We start from the raw sequence: 17,045 nt of genomic DNA, 5'->3' as shown, positions 1-17,045 counted from the left end.
TAACCAATATTTCAATATGGCAAGAATCAGGGTTCTGTGGAACCAATATTAAAATGGCGAGGGTGTGCCGAGCTGCCAATTAATAATTTGGCTTCAAAAATCTCTACAGCACAGTATGACTGCCAACTTTTATATCAGTTTTACCAGTAGTAAATACCAGATTTCCACACACAGCAAGCCTCTATTAAAGGGTCGGGACATTTTTTCTCCTGGTCAGCTGGCAACGCTACTCCTCCTGCACCTTTATAATACTCTACATGCCCTTTGAGAACCATGAAGACCGGGGCCCTGTGATCTGTAGAGGCCTGTCTCTTGGTATCTCAGGGCATCAGAGTGAGGTGGAAACCCGAAGCCCATACTGTAAACCAGGGGAAAACTCTTTCTCCAGAAAAGGAAGCCTTTGGAAAAGTGAAAACAGGGCTTTTAGTCCTAGCGTTGAAAAATGCCACCTTCTCCTCGTAGTCCAAATATACCCAGATCATGCTGGGAACATTGCTCAGAGAGAGTACCAACATAGGGGAAGTGAGAACCTGGTATTCACCAGCCCACTCTTGAATTGCCCAGATCCCTTCCTCGGGACTAATGTTGAACCTTCCCTTTCTCCTCACGCTCTCTCTGGCGACCCCCATCGCCCAGTATATCCCATTGCCGGTATCCACCTTCCAGCAGTGTTTCCCTGAGGTGAATCCCTCATGAGTCAGGACACTGAGGAGATGGTCAAATCTCTTTATGTTCCAGGGTAACGTCTCCACCGCACTGTCTCCCCGCCACACTCTTTTGCCATCCTTTGACAGAACCAGCTGGTAATGGGCAGTATTGGGATCCAAAGTCAGGTTCTCTGGGAAAAAAAACAAAAGGGGAAAGGGGGGGTCACATGGTTCACCAGAAGGAAAGATGGGTCTTGGATGACAGGCATGTTGATGTGGCTCAGAACAACCAAAGGGTGTAACTTTTTGGTTTCAGAGATTCTGGTGCTGAAGACACAATGCACCTGAGCCTGTGCAAGCTTGCTTTTGCCAGGAAGGGGGAAGAGGTGAGGGAAAAAAGCCTGCTGACAAAACACTAGTGTGCATATACAGAGCGTTCTTCCTGTCTGAAGAGAGCTAGCTTTTGGGGTTACCGCACTTTGTATTCCCAGCGATGTATTAAGAGTTTGAAAATGTTATACAAAACATCGCTTTAAAGGGGTTTTTGGATACCACGGCTAATAAATGGTTGGAAGACATCTTCACAGCTGAAGGGGCCAAAGTAAGTGCCAACAGTATTTTTTACAACCATTTCAAACTCTTAATAAATCAGTGGGAATACATTGAAAGTGCGAACAGAATTTTTTATAACATTTCCAAACTCTTGATGCGTCGCTGGGGATACCTAGTGCGGTAACAGCTTCTGTTTGTTTGTTTAAATGGGAGTAAGGACCATTGTTTCTGCTGAGCACATACAGAGTACCTTTTCTCCCTGAGAGGAATCAAGGGCCGAGGCTAGGGTGGGGGAATCACACTTTACTGAGTCTCATAAGCAATCCCAAACCCCCAGCAGAACTCCACAGTCGATTACATTACCATCCCACCTTTTCTCCAAAGCACTCAGGGTAGTAGATGTGATTCTCCCCTCCTCCATTTTATCCCTGCGACAACCTTGTGAGGTAGGCTTGGCTGAGAAAGTGACTAGCCCCCGGTGAGCTTGATCGCTGAAAGACAGGGTTGCCAGGTCCCTCTTTGCCACCAGCGGGAGAAATTTGGGGGCGGAGCCTAAGGAGGGCAGGATGTGGGGAGGGGAGGGACTTCAAGGCCACATAGGGTCGCTAGCTCCAGACAGTGGAATTTGGGGAAGGGAGGGACTTCCGTGGAGTATAATGCCACAGACTCCACCTTCCAAAGCAGTCATTTTCTCCAGGTGAACTGATCTCTGTCACCTGGAGATCAGTTGTAATCCCAGGAGATCTCCAGCCATGTGTGTGTTAAGTGCCGTCAAGTCGCTTCCGACTCATGGCGACCCTATGAATGAAAGTCCTCCAAAATGTCCTGTCTTTGACAGCCTTGCTCAGATCTTGCAAATTGAAGGCTGTGGCTTCCTTTATTGAGTCCATCCATCTCTTGTTGGGTCTTCCTCTTTTCCTGCTGCCCTCAACTTTTCCTGGCACGACTGTCTTTTTCAGTGACTCTTGTCGTCTCATGATGTGACCAAAATATAATAGCCCTCCAGCTATGACCTGCTGAATTTCATGGAATATGAATTTGCTTTATGTTTATTATAATATACTTGCCCTTTTTTGGCAGTGCAACTATTTAGAGTGAATGTGAATGCGCCATGAACATTTACAATAGTGGTTAGTTTTGATTTTGGAGATGGGTGAATATTTGTATTATGATATGAAGTTGTAATATCGGTTGTAAATATTGTGATTGAACATTTGAAGTAATATACATATAAACATATTACAGCAGCAGCAATATATTTGTGAGCCAGTGTGCTGTAATCTTTTGGTAACTTCAAGCAGCCAGCACTTGTGGTGTTATTTTGGATGGCCTGGAGGTTGGCATCCCTACTACCACAGGAGACGGCGCAATTACAAAATGGTAGGGATGCCAACTCTGGACTGGGAAACACCTGGAGACTTTGGGGTGGTGCCTGGGCAGGAAGGGGTTTGGGGAGGGGCAGGACCTCAGTGGGGTATGATGCCATTGAGTTCACCCTCAAAAGCAGCCAATTCCTCCAGGGGAAATGGTTTCTGTCACCTGGGGATCAGTTTTAATTCCAGGAAGTCTCCAGGCCCCACCTGGAGGTTGGCAACCGTATAAAATGGCTACCACAGCCGATTAAACCAACCATAAAATGTCAGGGAGTGAGGTCATGCGTAACTCTAACGGTAACTCTTCAGCATTTCAGCCAGAAGGGATGTTTAACAAGATGCCTTTGAAAATGAACATATGGTTTTAAAATATCTTCTTGAATATACACAGCTTATATTCAATCAAGATCCTCGTGCTATGGTGACAGAGGCTGCTGAAGCAACCTTTTTAAAAATCTGCAGAGGCAACCAGAAGCCCTGTTAGGCAAAAGCTCTACCTGCGCCCACCCCCCCATTTCTAAAAACATGTGGTGAGCACCGGGAAGGGTGTCAGTAGGTACCACGTTGGGGACTGCTGCTCTAAGAGGAAGCCAAGATTACCTGTTAAGTTGCGATGGGCCAATTCACAGGAACGAAATGAGACTGCAGAACCGAAGTCAATTTCTGAAGGGCTTTCCTGAAAAACTTGTAAACATCTTCAGTTAGACAAACACCACTGTTTTGTTCTGACACAATATTTAGGTCCAGGTTCTCTCCAGGATCAGAGGAGCATGCCTAATATATTAGGTGCTGTGGAACACAGGCAGGACAATGTTGCTGCAGTCGTCTTGCTTATGGGCTTCCTACAGGCACCTGGTTGGCCACTATGTGAACAGACTGCTGGACTTGATGTGCCTCGGTCTGATCCAGCAGGGCCTTTCTTATGTCCCTATGTTCTACGTTAGGATTTGCCAGCATCCCAAATCCTGAGACTCAAAAGGCAGGGCTTAGTAATGTCACACTGAGTAGCAGTTCTAATGGTAATGCTTCCTCACAGCACTAGAAATTATATCCCAGGTGTATCCATGCATGTATGTTGTAACAATCAGCAACTCCTGAGCCAAATCTGCCCTCCCACCTGAGAGATGCCAACTGACAACTGTGAAACAAAAAGAGGGAATTAAGAGTGCCAACAGAACACATAGGCAGACAATTCTAGTGGGTGGGGGATAAATAGGGTTGCCAGGCCCCCGTTTACCACCAGCGGGAGGTTTTTGGGGCGGAGCCTCAGGAGGGCAGGGTTCGAGGAGGGGACTTCAAATCCATAGAGTCCAATTGCCAAAGCGGCCGTTTTCTCCAGGTGAGCACTCTATTTACAACTGATCTCTGTCGGCTAGAGATCAGTTGTAAATAGCAGGAGATCTCCAGCTAGTACCTGGAGGTTGGCAACCCTAGGGTTACATGTACTTCATCACTTCCTTCTGAAAGTAGCCCTCGACATCTGACAAAAGGTGTATGCTTATATTGCATACACACCCTCCGTTGTTTTTGGTCAAATAGGCTTTGCAACTTTTCAAAGCGAGACAATAACCTGTGAAACCCATTTACCAGAGGCAACCGTGGGATGACTAGCACAAGAGGGGGTATGCATCACAGATATTTAATGAGTTAAAGCCGAGAAGAAAAGTACCTGGCTGAAGCAGGAGGAAAAGGAGAGACAGTTTCAGAGCGACGCTCGACGCCAGAAGAACCGCCAAGATTATCTTCCATCCGCAGAGATTTGGAGTAAGGCCTGTAGAATTAAAATTCGTAGTGAAAATCGGGAGGAGGGGTATGTGGCTTTTACGCAAGTCTGCAGCCAAATGGAACAGTCCCATAGTCCTTGTTTCCTGGATGGAGGATTTCCAACCTCCAGGTAATAACTGCCGATCTCCTGCTATCACAACTGATCTTCAGCCGATAGAGATCCATTGGACTCTATGGCATGGCAGTCCCTCCCAAATTAACACAGAAGATGATTCCCCAGGATGTCATCCTGTGCAGCGCTTCTTGACAGGAACAGCAGCAGTGCAAGAGCTCTTGTTCACTTGAATGAGGATGTCTCAGTGAACCATACCCCTCAGGCTCTGATCAGCCAGTCTCACATAATGCCACCCTTAGCGATAGCTCAGATCTGCCCCCAGAAGTCGCTGCCTCAAATTGCCTCATGGGAGCGTCATCTCTGCCCTAACCAAGTCTCAGTCAGGTCCTAAAAACAATGCCCTGACCTGGATGGCCCAGGCTAGCCTGATCACCCTAGATAGCCATCTGACAGCAACGCTGATGCTGTGAACTCAGGCAGCTCATGAGAGGGAGGGCAGGAAGTAGGGTTGGCAGGTCCCTCTTTGCCACTGCCGGGAGATTTTTGGGGCAGAGCCTGGGGAGGGGCTTCAATGTCATAGAGTCCGATTGCCAAAGCGGCCATTTCCTCCAGGGGAACTGATCCTCTTCAACCTTGAGACTTACTTGTGACTTCATACCGTACTACCTATTGATGCTGTGAATAAGAAAAGATATTGTTAGAGTTATATGCTTTTGATACATTGCTACTTTTGTACTTACCTTCTTGTATTTGTAGTTTTCTGTATACTATGGTTACATTGGATTTTGTATTGGAATTTTGTGTATTTATCACAGACTTATATAGAATCTACTACGGAACTGTTTCTGTGTGCTTTTGGGGAATACCTGGAGGTTGGCAACCCAGGCAGGAAGGAAGGAGTCAGTGCTTGGCTCTCGTGATCTTTTCTTACATGCCCAGGGTAATGCTACATGTTACAGCGTGGTTTGCCAACAAGTCAGGAGGAGGGTGTGTGTGTGTGTGTGTGTGTGTGTGTGTGTGTGTGTGTGTTAAGTGCCGTCAAGTCGCTTCCGACTCATGACGACTCTATGAATGAAAGTCCTCCAAAATGTCCTATCTTTGACAGCCTTGCTCAGATCTTGCAAATTGAAAACTGTGGCTTCCTTTATTGGGTCAATCCGTCTCTCGTTGGATCTTCCTCTTTTCCTGCTGCCCTCAACTTTTCCTAGCATGACTGTCTTTTCCAGTGACTCTTGTCGTCTCATGATGTGACCAAAATATGATAGCCTCAGTTTAGTGCTGCCCCTTTAATAGAGGGCTAATGTGTATAAAGAGGCATTTGGAGCTTTTCTTGGCAAGGTGGGAAATCCCATTGCTGGGTTGATTATTATTATTATTTTAGTAGACTTCTATACCACCCTTTCCCATCTGCGTTCTCATAACTATCCATGGTTACACTGCTGAAGGAGAGCCAGTGTGGTGTAGTGGTTAAGAGCTGTGGTTTGGAGTGGTGGAATCTGATCTGGAGAACCGGGTTTGATTCCCCACTCCTACACATGAGAGCCGGAGGCTAATCTGGTGAACTGGATTTGTTTCCCCACTCCTACACATGAAGCCAGCTGGGTAAACTTGGGTTAGTCACACTCTCTCAGCCCCACCTACCTCACAGGGTGTCTGTTGTGGGGAGGGGAAGGGAAGGTGATTGTAAGCCGGTTTGAGTCTCCCTTAAGTGGAGAATCAAAACCATATAAAAACCAACTCTTCTTCTTCTCTTCCACAATCATTTGGAAACTTCAGCTTCGTTAACTTACTTCCTGTTTACTGACAGTGGCCACAGCATTCTTGAATCAGTACTTTCAGTTCTTGTTCAAGGATGTGTTGTATATAAGGACGACAGTTCTCTTTGTAGCCCCCCAAAACTACTTTAATTTTGAAGTTAAAACTGTAGCTGCACAGTCACACAAAAAAGAAAGAAACCTTACTAAGTCTGCTGCAAGGGGAAATAGCACCCCAATCATCCCTCTAAGGAGCTAAGGATCTGTTCAACAATGGTGTCCCCCCGCCCCGGACAGTCTTAAGTAATTAATTAAATTAAGAGGCAGCATAGGGTTGCCAACCTCCAGGTGGTAAACTAAGAAGTGAAAAAACCTATGCTGGAAATAGTGAATGCTAAGTAGGAAGACAGCACGTGGCTCAATATTCATTCAATTCAAAGCAAAACCAAGGGCTAATTTATTCAAATAAAAACATACAAGAATAAACCAGCAAACCAAAGTAAGAGGTAGAAGTGTTAACATCACACAATTTGCCTCGCAGGGCTTAAGGCAGCACCTCTGAACAACCTCTGAACAAGCAAAGGGCTATATACTTCAAATGTGTTTCAATGTAGCCAAACGGCTATAACATATATATACTTAACCTCCAGGTGGTGGCTGGAGACCTCCCGCTATTACAACTGATCTCCTGCTGATAGAGATCAGTTCACCTGGAGAAAATGGCTGCTTTGGCAATTGGACTCTATGGCATTTAAGTCCCTCCCCTCCCCAAACCCTGCCCTCCTCTGGTATTCCCCAACCCAGGAAATCTCCAGTTATTTCCCAACACGGAGCTGGCAACCCTAAGGCAGAAGCAATAAAGGGAGGAGGAAAATTTAACAACATCTGTGTAAGCCCCACGGGTGCCAATCTCCCGGACTGGTTATGGCAACCCCAAACAGCATACGTGTGCGCCCTGTTCCAGCCGCGCACTGGCCCCAAACACTACAGGGAAGGTTTTCGCGCGCACGCCAGCGAAACTGACACGACCGCTCCTGTGTGTCCCGAGCCACCGGCAGCTGAGCAACCGAGGCCAGGTCAACCTCTCCAGCAAGCCAGAGAACCTCCATGTTCCTGTGCATCTCTGTTCCAGCAGAAGCCATGTCAGAGAAAGCGCACAAGCACGTAGGCTGCATCTGCTCACCCCCCCTTGCAACATTGAACTGATTAAGCCATTCAGAGACATTAAGATAACGAATGATTCATTCCTCTAGCTATGCGAAGCAGCGATCCCTGGACGTTAGCAAGATCGTGCCTATTGGTTCTTGTAGGTTATCCGGGCTGTGTAACCGTGGTCTTGGAATTTTCTTTCCTGACGTTTCGCCAGCAACTGTGGCAGGCATCTTCAGAGTAGTAACACTGAAGGACAGTGTCTCTCCTTCAGTGTTACTACTCTGAAGATGCCTGCCACAGTTGCTGGCGAAACGTCAGGAAAGAAAATTCCAAGACCACGGTTACACAGCCCGGATAACCTACAAGAACCAATGAACTCTGACCGTGAAAGCCTTCGACAATATCGTGCCTATTGTTTCAGACCATTAAGCTCATCACCAAGAATCTCCCGGTTCCTCCTGGGTTGCACAAGTCACTGGAATCAGAATAGATTTCCAAATTCTCACAACCCCACCCCGGCAGCCGACCATTAATCCTTTTGTCACCTTTTGTCACCTGGGAACCACGGAGGGGTAATCCAATCACCCCGCCCCCAAAGAAACAGTATATCTGGGGTCGCCCATACCCATAATGTTACCTTAGGTCTTTCCCTGGCATATTTGCTGTTACTCTGTTGGTCTAGGTTTTGCGCAGCCTAGCCATGATCCCTCCCGCCTCGCTGGCCGAGTCCACGGGAACCCCTATCCCTCGCCTCTCTCTATATTTCTCTGTATCTTAGTCTATTGGAACTCTGGACAACTCCTCTACAGGAAAAGTATTGTATAGCCAGTCAACGAACTCCAGCCAAATTGGCGACTGTCGCTCTCCCTCCTCCCTTTTGAATTCCTAGATTCTCTGTATGTGTTGTGTTGCACCATTGAATGCTTGAAAACATAAACTCTCTTAATTCGGATTCCCTGGTCTCTGTCGTTATTCTAAAGGTCACAAAATACGGGCTCTGGTATAGTTGGTTGTATCCCGTTTTATAAATATTATAGTTACTGATTGCTCAGCTAATTTCCCCATTTAAAGAGCATTTCGGCTAACATCTGTATTCTCGGTAAAAACTGGGTAAATTACTGGCGTCTCTTCTAGATTAAATGGCTTGTGTAGAAGCAGCCCTTTTCTCCAAGCCTGTGAAATAAAACGTTTGAACCAGAAGTTAAAAGAGGAAGGATCACAATGACATTTCAAACCAGTACCGTGGGTCTTCTTTGGGGGTGCTCCTGTAGCTATCCTCCTTCCTCGGCGGCTTCCTGTCTCATATCCATTTTCATTCTCCATCTTTCAAAACTTTCTTCCAGGGATGTTTTCATAGAAATGGCATGAGAAGGGGAAGAAGACGGAGCGCCCAGCCTTTGTGGTCAGGACATCCTGCCCTTGGGGAAAGGAAGTAAAAGTGTCAGAGAGTGGGTAGATGGGGAAAATGCAAGCAGGTTCAAAAGGTCAGCCTCCCAACTCTTCTCTCGGCTGTGCTTGCTCAGATTGAACAGAGGAAAATAAGCATATATGGGACTTCATTAAAACAGATGACATTCCTAGCCGTGGTAGTGGAAAATGCAGTCAGGTCCTAGCATTTATGCTATATTGGGTGGGGGGAGAGACCCCATGACCCCCTTCCTTTGAGCATTGTGTAATCCAGACATTGTCAAGAGTGGGAGAAAGAGGATGCTATGGACGTGTGTTGTTGAACACTAGTTCACTAGTTTGGCCCTAAGCTTGTGCCAGGATAGCTCCCATCTGATATTTAACTTCCCCTCGTATTAGTCACAGAGACACCAGGACAATCATGTGAAATTCTGTGGCGGGTGGAGAGTGGCGTGAAGGGCAACTGAAGTCAGAATTTCCCTTCCAACAACGTGAAGTCACCAAGGTGAGGAAGTTGCTGGCAGCCCACTATTCCAAAGCAAAAAAACAAACACAAAAAAAGCCAACCTAATGAGGTCGCTTGGTCCTAAAAAAAAGGAATTTTGTACAAGTGAGGAAAATCTGTTTCCCATTCTCCCCCAGGTTTTTCCTGCATTGACTTCTCTTGCCAACAGAGCTAACAAAAGTGGAAGAATAGTTTTGCCCCTAAACGAATGGTCTGACTTAAGAAGTTCATCCAAGTTCATCATATACACACAGGCAAGTTCCATTTTAGGCTTAGATCTTTTACCAGTTGCTGTAGCCATTCCAACTGTATTTCACAATCGCTTAGTGCGGAGTACTCAGCCTCACAAGTACTAGTCGAGACATGGGTCTGCTTTAATGACTTCCACATGATTAGGGCTCCATGCAAATACACCGCATATCCAGTAGTGGACTTCCCGTCTTCCCTGTCTCCCCAACTAGCATCACTAAACAGTGACTGGCTCCTCCTCATCAGTTTTGAGACTCAGTTTAGCTGAAGCTGTGCCCTTCAAATACCACAGCACCCTCTTTGCTGCTGTCCAATCCTTGGCATAAGGACACACACACTTCTGGCATATCAAATGTACAACTATACATATGTCAGGTCTGGTTCAACATGACAAATACAGCAAAGATCCCACCAGGGACTGATACAAAACCTTATTGTGGAACACCTGGTCATCCACCTTCTTTGCATACCCTGTTGCCATGGGAGTGTCTGTACATTTAGCCCTTCTCATTCCAAATGTTATTCACAGCTGTACAATTTTCTTTTCTTGGCTTAATTCAAAATATCCCTCTGGGTTCCTGGTTATTTCCACCCCCAGATAATTTTGAATATTCCCCAAGTGCTTTATTTTGAACAAGCCTCCGGCAGCCTTCTTGAACCACTGTAATTGTTCCTCTGTGTGGAACATAAAGCAGATATTGTCCACGTACACGTCGAGCACACATTCTGTGTCACCTACACGTTTTGTGAACATGCAAGGGTCAGCCACTCCTTGCTGAAAACCAAGATTGGTTGACTTCCGGTGGTGTGCTGGGATGAGTACGACGTTCTCTCAGGCTGTCCTGAGAGAAATCCAAGTTTGCGCTAATTTAGGGGTGATATATGCACCCCAATCCGACCCTTGCAAGTGGGTCGGACAGCAGGAATTCCCTGCAGCCCGCAAACGCAGTTTGACCTCCCAAAGACTCTGAGGGAGCTTTTATAAGTCCCCCAGAGCTCTGGACGCCGGTCCTGCGAGGGCAATTAGGGAAAGGAATCGCCAAAACGCAGCTTTGGCACAAGGCTCTACCCTCCACCACCTTAACACCAACACAAGGACTATTTTAAGAAAAGAACCTCACCTCTCGATGCCCAAGTGAGTACAAAGAACCCTTCGTTTTTTACTGGCATCACCGTATAACTGGGGGGTAGATGAAGATATTCCCAGTGCCCCTGCTCCTCCCTTATCTCAATCGGGAAAGTTTGATTCGTAAATTCCATCAGGATTAGCGGCAGGAGCCTTATCAGACAGATCAGCTTAAATCAAAACAAAGAGTTGGAAGGACGCTTAGATGATGGACTAAAATTTCCACCAATGAGAAGCAACTTCGAGGGAAGGGGAGGGTGAATTTCTTCCTGATTTTCTGGTGAAAAAGAGTTTCCTGCCACGTTAGCAGCAAGGGATTCATCAGACCGGAAGCCCCTCTATACCACCCTCTCTATCATCTGAGTCACAACAACAGGAAGCAAGCTGGAGGACCGGATACGCGTCGCACTTGAGTTACACAGAAATAGTTCCTAAAGGAAACAACCATCAAGATGAGGCGGTAGAAGGTCCACGGCAAATACAACTTCCGGAATACTTCCTGGTAGACCCGACCTAGAGCGTCCAATAAAACTCGTTGGTATTTCAAAACTTTATTAAGCTGTTTTAAAGCCAAATTTAGCTCTTTTCAACCCGAAAAAATTATCAAGCTGATCATTGAACTACCTTCTATTAACTACCACCTGGAGGGCCCTGTCTGAAGACATGACTTTTACCAGTCTTATTCCAATGTAAATGTCTGGAACTCGACCCCGTTCTGGCTCATTGCATAGCCCTGCCTATACTAAACTGAAGGACTCAGTACAAGTCTTAGCCATGGATAAGAAATTACAAGATATGCTAGCCAAACAAACAGAGGCAACAAATAAGCAGCTTGAACAGATGTCTACACAGATGGCACAGTTAACTTCTATGATGACAAACCTAGGTCAAGCATCTCAAGCTATTGATCACAAATTGGGTGTGATAACAGGAGATCTTAAAGAAGTAAAAACCCAAATGAGCATTATGCAGTCAGATATGCAAACAATGGACTTATCAATAAAGAAAGTGATGGAAGAGCATAAGGATACAAAGAAAAAATTAGTAAGCCAAGAAAAACAGATTGAAACAATATAATTAAATCAGATAACTGTAAAAGATCAAATAGCAATGATGGAGATGAGAGTGAGAGAGACCAACCTTCGTCTGTGCAACCTTCCAGATATGATGGGAGACAACAAAGAAACTGTAATCCAAAATCTGGCTTACCTGTTTCAGATGGATCAACAAGAATTGAACCAAGCTATTAACAGAGTATACAGAATACCATTACCTGCTAGAATGAAAAGATCTAAGCCAAGAGACTTGATGATAGTGTTCTATGACACTAGGATTAAGGATAAGATCATGAAGATGCATTATGACAACCCGGTGTCAGCAGGAGACATTCCTCTAATTTTATTAAAGGACATACCAAGACATTTACTCTCACAGAGGAATAATTACAAAGAATTTGTGTCTGTTTTGAAAGCTAATGGTATCAAATATCGCTGGATTATGCCACAAGGCTTGGCTTTTACCTACAAAGAAATGAAAATGACAATTACATCTACAGCAGATGTGGGAAAATTTCTGAGAAAATATAAATCAGATCTTAAAGGATTAACTGGGGATCAAAAGGAAGAGGAAGAAGAACAAGAAGAAGAAGAAGAACCACAGGGAGCAGCAGGAGGAACTAAATTATAGACTGCATATTTTGCTTCAATAATCATTGTACCATGGCAAAAGTAATTTCTTGGAATGTGAATGGTTTGAATGAAAAAACTAAAAGGGCTAGAATTTTTAAATATCTACAGAAGTATAAATACTCCCTAATTTGTTTACAAGAGACTCATATAGCAAAAAAACACAAAAAATATTTGGATAGGCAAATGCTTGGACAAGCATTTGTGGCATCGGCCGAAACAAAAACTAAGGGAGTAGTAATATATGCTCATTCTAGCCTTAGTCCTGAACTACTATATAAAGACAACGAAGGGAGAATTGTAATTATAAAAACCAAAATATTGGGGCAAAAGACGATTGTAGTAGGAATATATGCTCCCAATGAAGGAAAAACAAAATTTTATGGACAGTTGCATGAACTGATCTCTCAGTATGCTAATGACCAGATTTTATTGATGGGTGACTTAAATGGCGTTATTCTCCCAATTTTGGATAAAAAATCAAAAGCAAAAGACGAAAATGAAGGATGTTTACCTAAAACTTTCTTCACCATGGCTACAGAATTGGAATTACAAGACATCTGGAGAACAATGAATACTACAGCCAAAGAATATACCTTTTATTCAGCGAGACATGACTCACACTCCAGAATAGACATGATTTGGTCTAGTAAATCAATTTTTACGCAACTACGTAAAATACATATTTTACCAAGAACTTTCTCTGATCACAATCCGGTTACATTTGAATGGGAGGATTGGATGAAATACTGTGAATATGAATTAAAACTGGGGAAAATGGAAGAATATTTATTAATCTGATCTAGAAGATACAATTAATAGTAAGAGTTATAATCATTTAGATTAATAGAAAATGTTCTATGAAAGTTAAATGAATTTATAACAGTTAAGATCAGACCAATTACGATGGGATGAATATTTTATTAAGAGGCGGAGAGAGGTGATGGGGAAGTCATAAATTTTCCTCTAATTTGTTTTTTTTGTTATGAATTCAAGAAATTATAACAACATAGAGTTAGAATTTTGATTTTGAATTTCATATTGCTTTTATTGTTGTTTACTATCATGGAAAATTTGTATTATAAAAACCAATAAAATTATTATAAAATAAAAAAATACAACCAAGATTGGTTAAAGCCTTGCTAAGGCGTTGTGACCACACACGAGCACTCTGCTTTAAACCATAGATTGCCTTATGTAGTCTCAGCACCCCCTGCTTGTTCTTACTTTCAAAATCAGGAATCTGCTCCATGTACAATTCCTCATTGAGACTTGCATTCAAGTATGCCGTGGTAAAATCAAAGTGGTGTACAAGCATTCTGTCTCTTGCAGCCTTGCATAATGCAGCTTTTAATGTCTCAGACTTTAGAGTGGGGGCAAAAATCTAGTCAAAATCCTGTCCCTCCTTCTGAGAATAACCCTTGGCCACGAGCCTGGCCTTCCTAAGTATTTTCCCATCAGGAAGATATTTGACTTTGTACAGCCATCTGCAACCAATAGCATTTCTTTGTGCCGGTAGGTGAGTCAATGAAAACACTTCATTCTCTTGGAGAGAGTCAAACTCTGATTTCATGGCTTCTAGCCAACCCTCCTTTTCTCTCCCTTCAAAAGACATCACCTCCTGATAACTTCGGTTCTTTTATACACACATGGTTCACATCATTAGTTTCAAAACCAAACCTCACAGGAGGAATTCCTTTGGTACTCCTGCTGGACACTTTAGGTATCTGCCTTTCACTTTGCACTCTCTGATGAGGCCCTACTAGGAGATCCCTCCTGTTTCACCCCATTTCCATCCTGAGAGATATCAGTCAAAGGAAGTACTTGCTGTGACACCTTCTGTCCATGAATTCTATCCCAGTTACTGCTCTCGCAAAAGTTGGCAGATCTACTGTAACTCAAGGAAATCTGCTCATTTGCCAACCTATAGGCCTTCATTCCTGTTTGGTAACCCAGGAAAGTTAGCTTTTTGGCTCTTGCTCCTCCTTTCCTCCTTTGGGTTAAAGGAACATTTACCCAGGCCTTCACTCCAAACAAACAAACCCTTAGATAGCTCAGTCTAGGGTCTTTGTTATACAGTGCCCTGTATGGTATATTGTCTATGGACCTAGTCCAGATCCTGTTGGATAAGTAGCTGGCTGCCTTGATGGCTTTAGCCCAATAGGTCATGGGTAATTCTGCATCTTGCAGCATTGCATACATTTTAGTCTGTAGCATCCCACCATGCCGTTCGGCTACCCCATTTTCCTGTGGCACAGCCACATTTGCCACCCTGTGATGCACACCTTGTTCCTGCAACCACTTAGCAAATCCATTGGACATGAATTCACCACCAAAATCTGTCTGCAAAGCACATAGTTCTTGACCAAGCTGCTTTTGCACTCTTTTAGCCCAGTACTTAAAAGTTTAAAACACCTCAGATTTTTTCTTTATGGGAAACACCCATGTGAATCTGCTATGGTCATCCGTCAGAATCAACGCATATTTGTTACCTGAGAGGCTCTCTCTAAACGGGCTAATTACATCGCCATGCACCAGCTGTAGAGCTTTTTCTGACCTGTCACTATGTCTAGCCACTGGGTAAGACTTAGATTCGACACATTTGCAGATTTCACAATCCAGAAACCTCCCACACTTTTTTACTTTTTCTTTCCCCAGTATAGACAACGTCTTATTTATAGCATCGAACCCTGCGTGGCCGAGGCGCCGATGGAGCAAATGCAAGCAGTCGTCATGTGGACTTTGATTAATTACTGTTTTAGCCTCCACATGCACATTCCCCACTACATATACATTATTACACAGCCTCCCCTTCTCCATCCTTAGCTATCAGGCATGACTTTCCAGCAAATGTTACAGTAAACCCTGCTTTGTCCAAAGCACATACACTTAGCAAATTATTTTAAATGGTTAGTACACACAGCACCTTTTTAAACACATAATTCAGTGCAGGAAACCTCACACTTCCCTCACATGCCACATCTGAGTTACATCCATCAGCTAAACTGACATGCTGCAAGCTGGAACTGTGTACGTCCTGTAACAGCTCCTCATTTTGGCAAATGTTCTGAGAAGCCCCAGAATCCAGAATCCAAACGCAGTAGTGTCATTAGTCTCAGTCAGCACCAGTGACACCTTCTGACTGCACCCTTTGAAGACTGTTCCCCTCGGCTCCTTTTCTTGACATCCGGGCAGTCTCTCTTTTGGTGATTTATAGATCCACAAACAAAGCATTTTCTGACTCTCAACGCCACATGCTGAAAATCTCCCTTCGGCTTTCTTTCTGTGTTTCTCTCCCCGCCGGTGAAGCAATGCATCTTTTCCTCGCCTCCCTCTGACTTGGCAGGTTTCCCAAACACTGACACGTTCAGTCTTTGCTCATGCTCCAGCAATCACCCGGTGATATACTCCAAGGTCAGCTTATCTGTTTCAACAGACTCCAAAGCGGTAATGAGCATGTTATATTCTTCAGTCAGAGAGCTTAGTATAATAAACACTTTGTCTTCTTCCAACAAAGTTTCCCTTCTCTGTTCAAGCATTTGGAAGCATTCTGTTAAAGTGTTTATATGCTTCCAAATTGGCACCCCCGGTTGCATTACAGTTCTGTACATGCACCCGGTAATGGCTATTAAAGAGCCGGCCGTTTTCTGCATGTACACCTGACTCAAAGAGTCCCATGCTGCTTTCACTTTCAGCTTACCTGAGACGTGTACAAGTTGATCATCAGCTACGCTGAGCACAATGATAGCCAGTGCTTTTCATCTTTCGCCACGTCTTGAGCTGTCTCCGGGTCCGGGGGGGTTAGAGACATAAATCCACAACGCCTCTCTCTTGAGGTAGTGCTGCATCCGCAACGACCAGACATTGTAGTTAGTGGAGTTGAACTTATCAACAAGTAGCGCCGTAGCCGCCTGTGCCATGTCGTCAGCACCCAGCTGCTCGACCTCCGTGTCGCTCTCCTCCTCCGCCAAATCACTGCCAGCAGACCAGCTTGCCTCCTCCTCTGCTCCGTCCGAATCCTCACCAGACATTCACTCGCTCCTTCTGCTCACCACAGCCCTTGTTCCACAGATAGAACCTCCGTTCAGAACCTCCAGGACGTAGCGCAGTTGAGCTGAGCTGGACCGGGCCCATAGCCCTGATGGCATTTGTGAGAATTGTTAGTCATCCCAGCAGCGAGTGAAAACAGCAGAGACAGCACATATAAATAAGTGCTCTTTTATTCACAGTGTCAAAGTGCTCCGCAAAGCACCTCCTTCTCTTAACCCACACCAACTATACACATATAGTACACATATATACACATCTGGCACAGTTTCCCAGCCAATGAACTGTTGGCTGCCTAGTTGCCAGGACTATCTTGCTCAGTCCAGTTTGGGCCAGATTTTCTGCTCAGTCATTGAGTGATCATGTGACACCACCTATCACCTGGCTGTCACTCAGATCATTGCAATCTGCTTGCTATGTGCAGTCTTAATTGTCAACACAGAAGTAGTTTAAACAGCTCACTATTTAATAGTACAAAGTTTACATAGTACAAGCCGGGATTCAAAATCTCTCCAGCCCAAGATCAAACTGCAAAAATAAATCAACTTTCTGTTGTACAAGCAGTAGCTTTTATTCATTTTCTCAGTAAAGATACTTTTCTTGAAATCACACCATAGCTGTCCTTCTTAACAATGCTTCATTAAACCAGTGCATTCAGCTGGGACATGAATGTTCCCATTACAGAGACAATAACCTTAACAACGCAGA

The 17,045-nt window shown here is 44.5% G+C and overlaps 1 protein-coding gene across 1 annotated transcript; it reads right to left on the bottom strand.

The window, feature by feature from the left end:
* Positions 1-320: 320 nt before the first annotated feature.
* On the bottom strand, positions 321-16,014 carry LOC130473186 (E3 ubiquitin-protein ligase TRIM38-like). The gene is made up of 3 exons (XM_056844718.1): positions 15,991-16,014; positions 3,173-3,248; positions 321-838 (listed from the first exon to the last, which is right to left on the bottom strand). Exons 1-3 carry the CDS (start codon positions 16,012-16,014, stop codon positions 321-323), a joined length of 618 nt encoding a protein of 205 aa, XP_056700696.1.
* Positions 16,015-17,045: the final 1,031 nt, after the last annotated feature.

This window comes from Euleptes europaea, chromosome 1 (genome assembly GCF_029931775.1).
Source record: "Euleptes europaea isolate rEulEur1 chromosome 1, rEulEur1.hap1, whole genome shotgun sequence".
Classification (NCBI taxonomy): Eukaryota; Metazoa; Chordata; class Lepidosauria; order Squamata; family Sphaerodactylidae; genus Euleptes; species Euleptes europaea.
This window is presented reverse-complemented; position numbering and strand designations above follow the sequence as displayed.

Bases quoted from the DNA above. Each gene is read 5' to 3' on its own strand.
- LOC130473186 (XM_056844718.1), bottom strand. From the start codon at position 16,014: ATGATCAACTTGTACACGTCTCAG. The intron at 3,249-15,990 runs GTAAGCTGAAAG...CAAGTTTTTCAG, and splicing joins TCAACTTGTACACGTCTCAG to GAAAGCCCTTCAGAAATTGA. The intron at 839-3,172 runs GTAATCTTGGCT...TTTTTTTCCCAG, and splicing joins GGCCCATCGCAACTTAACAG to AGAACCTGACTTTGGATCCC.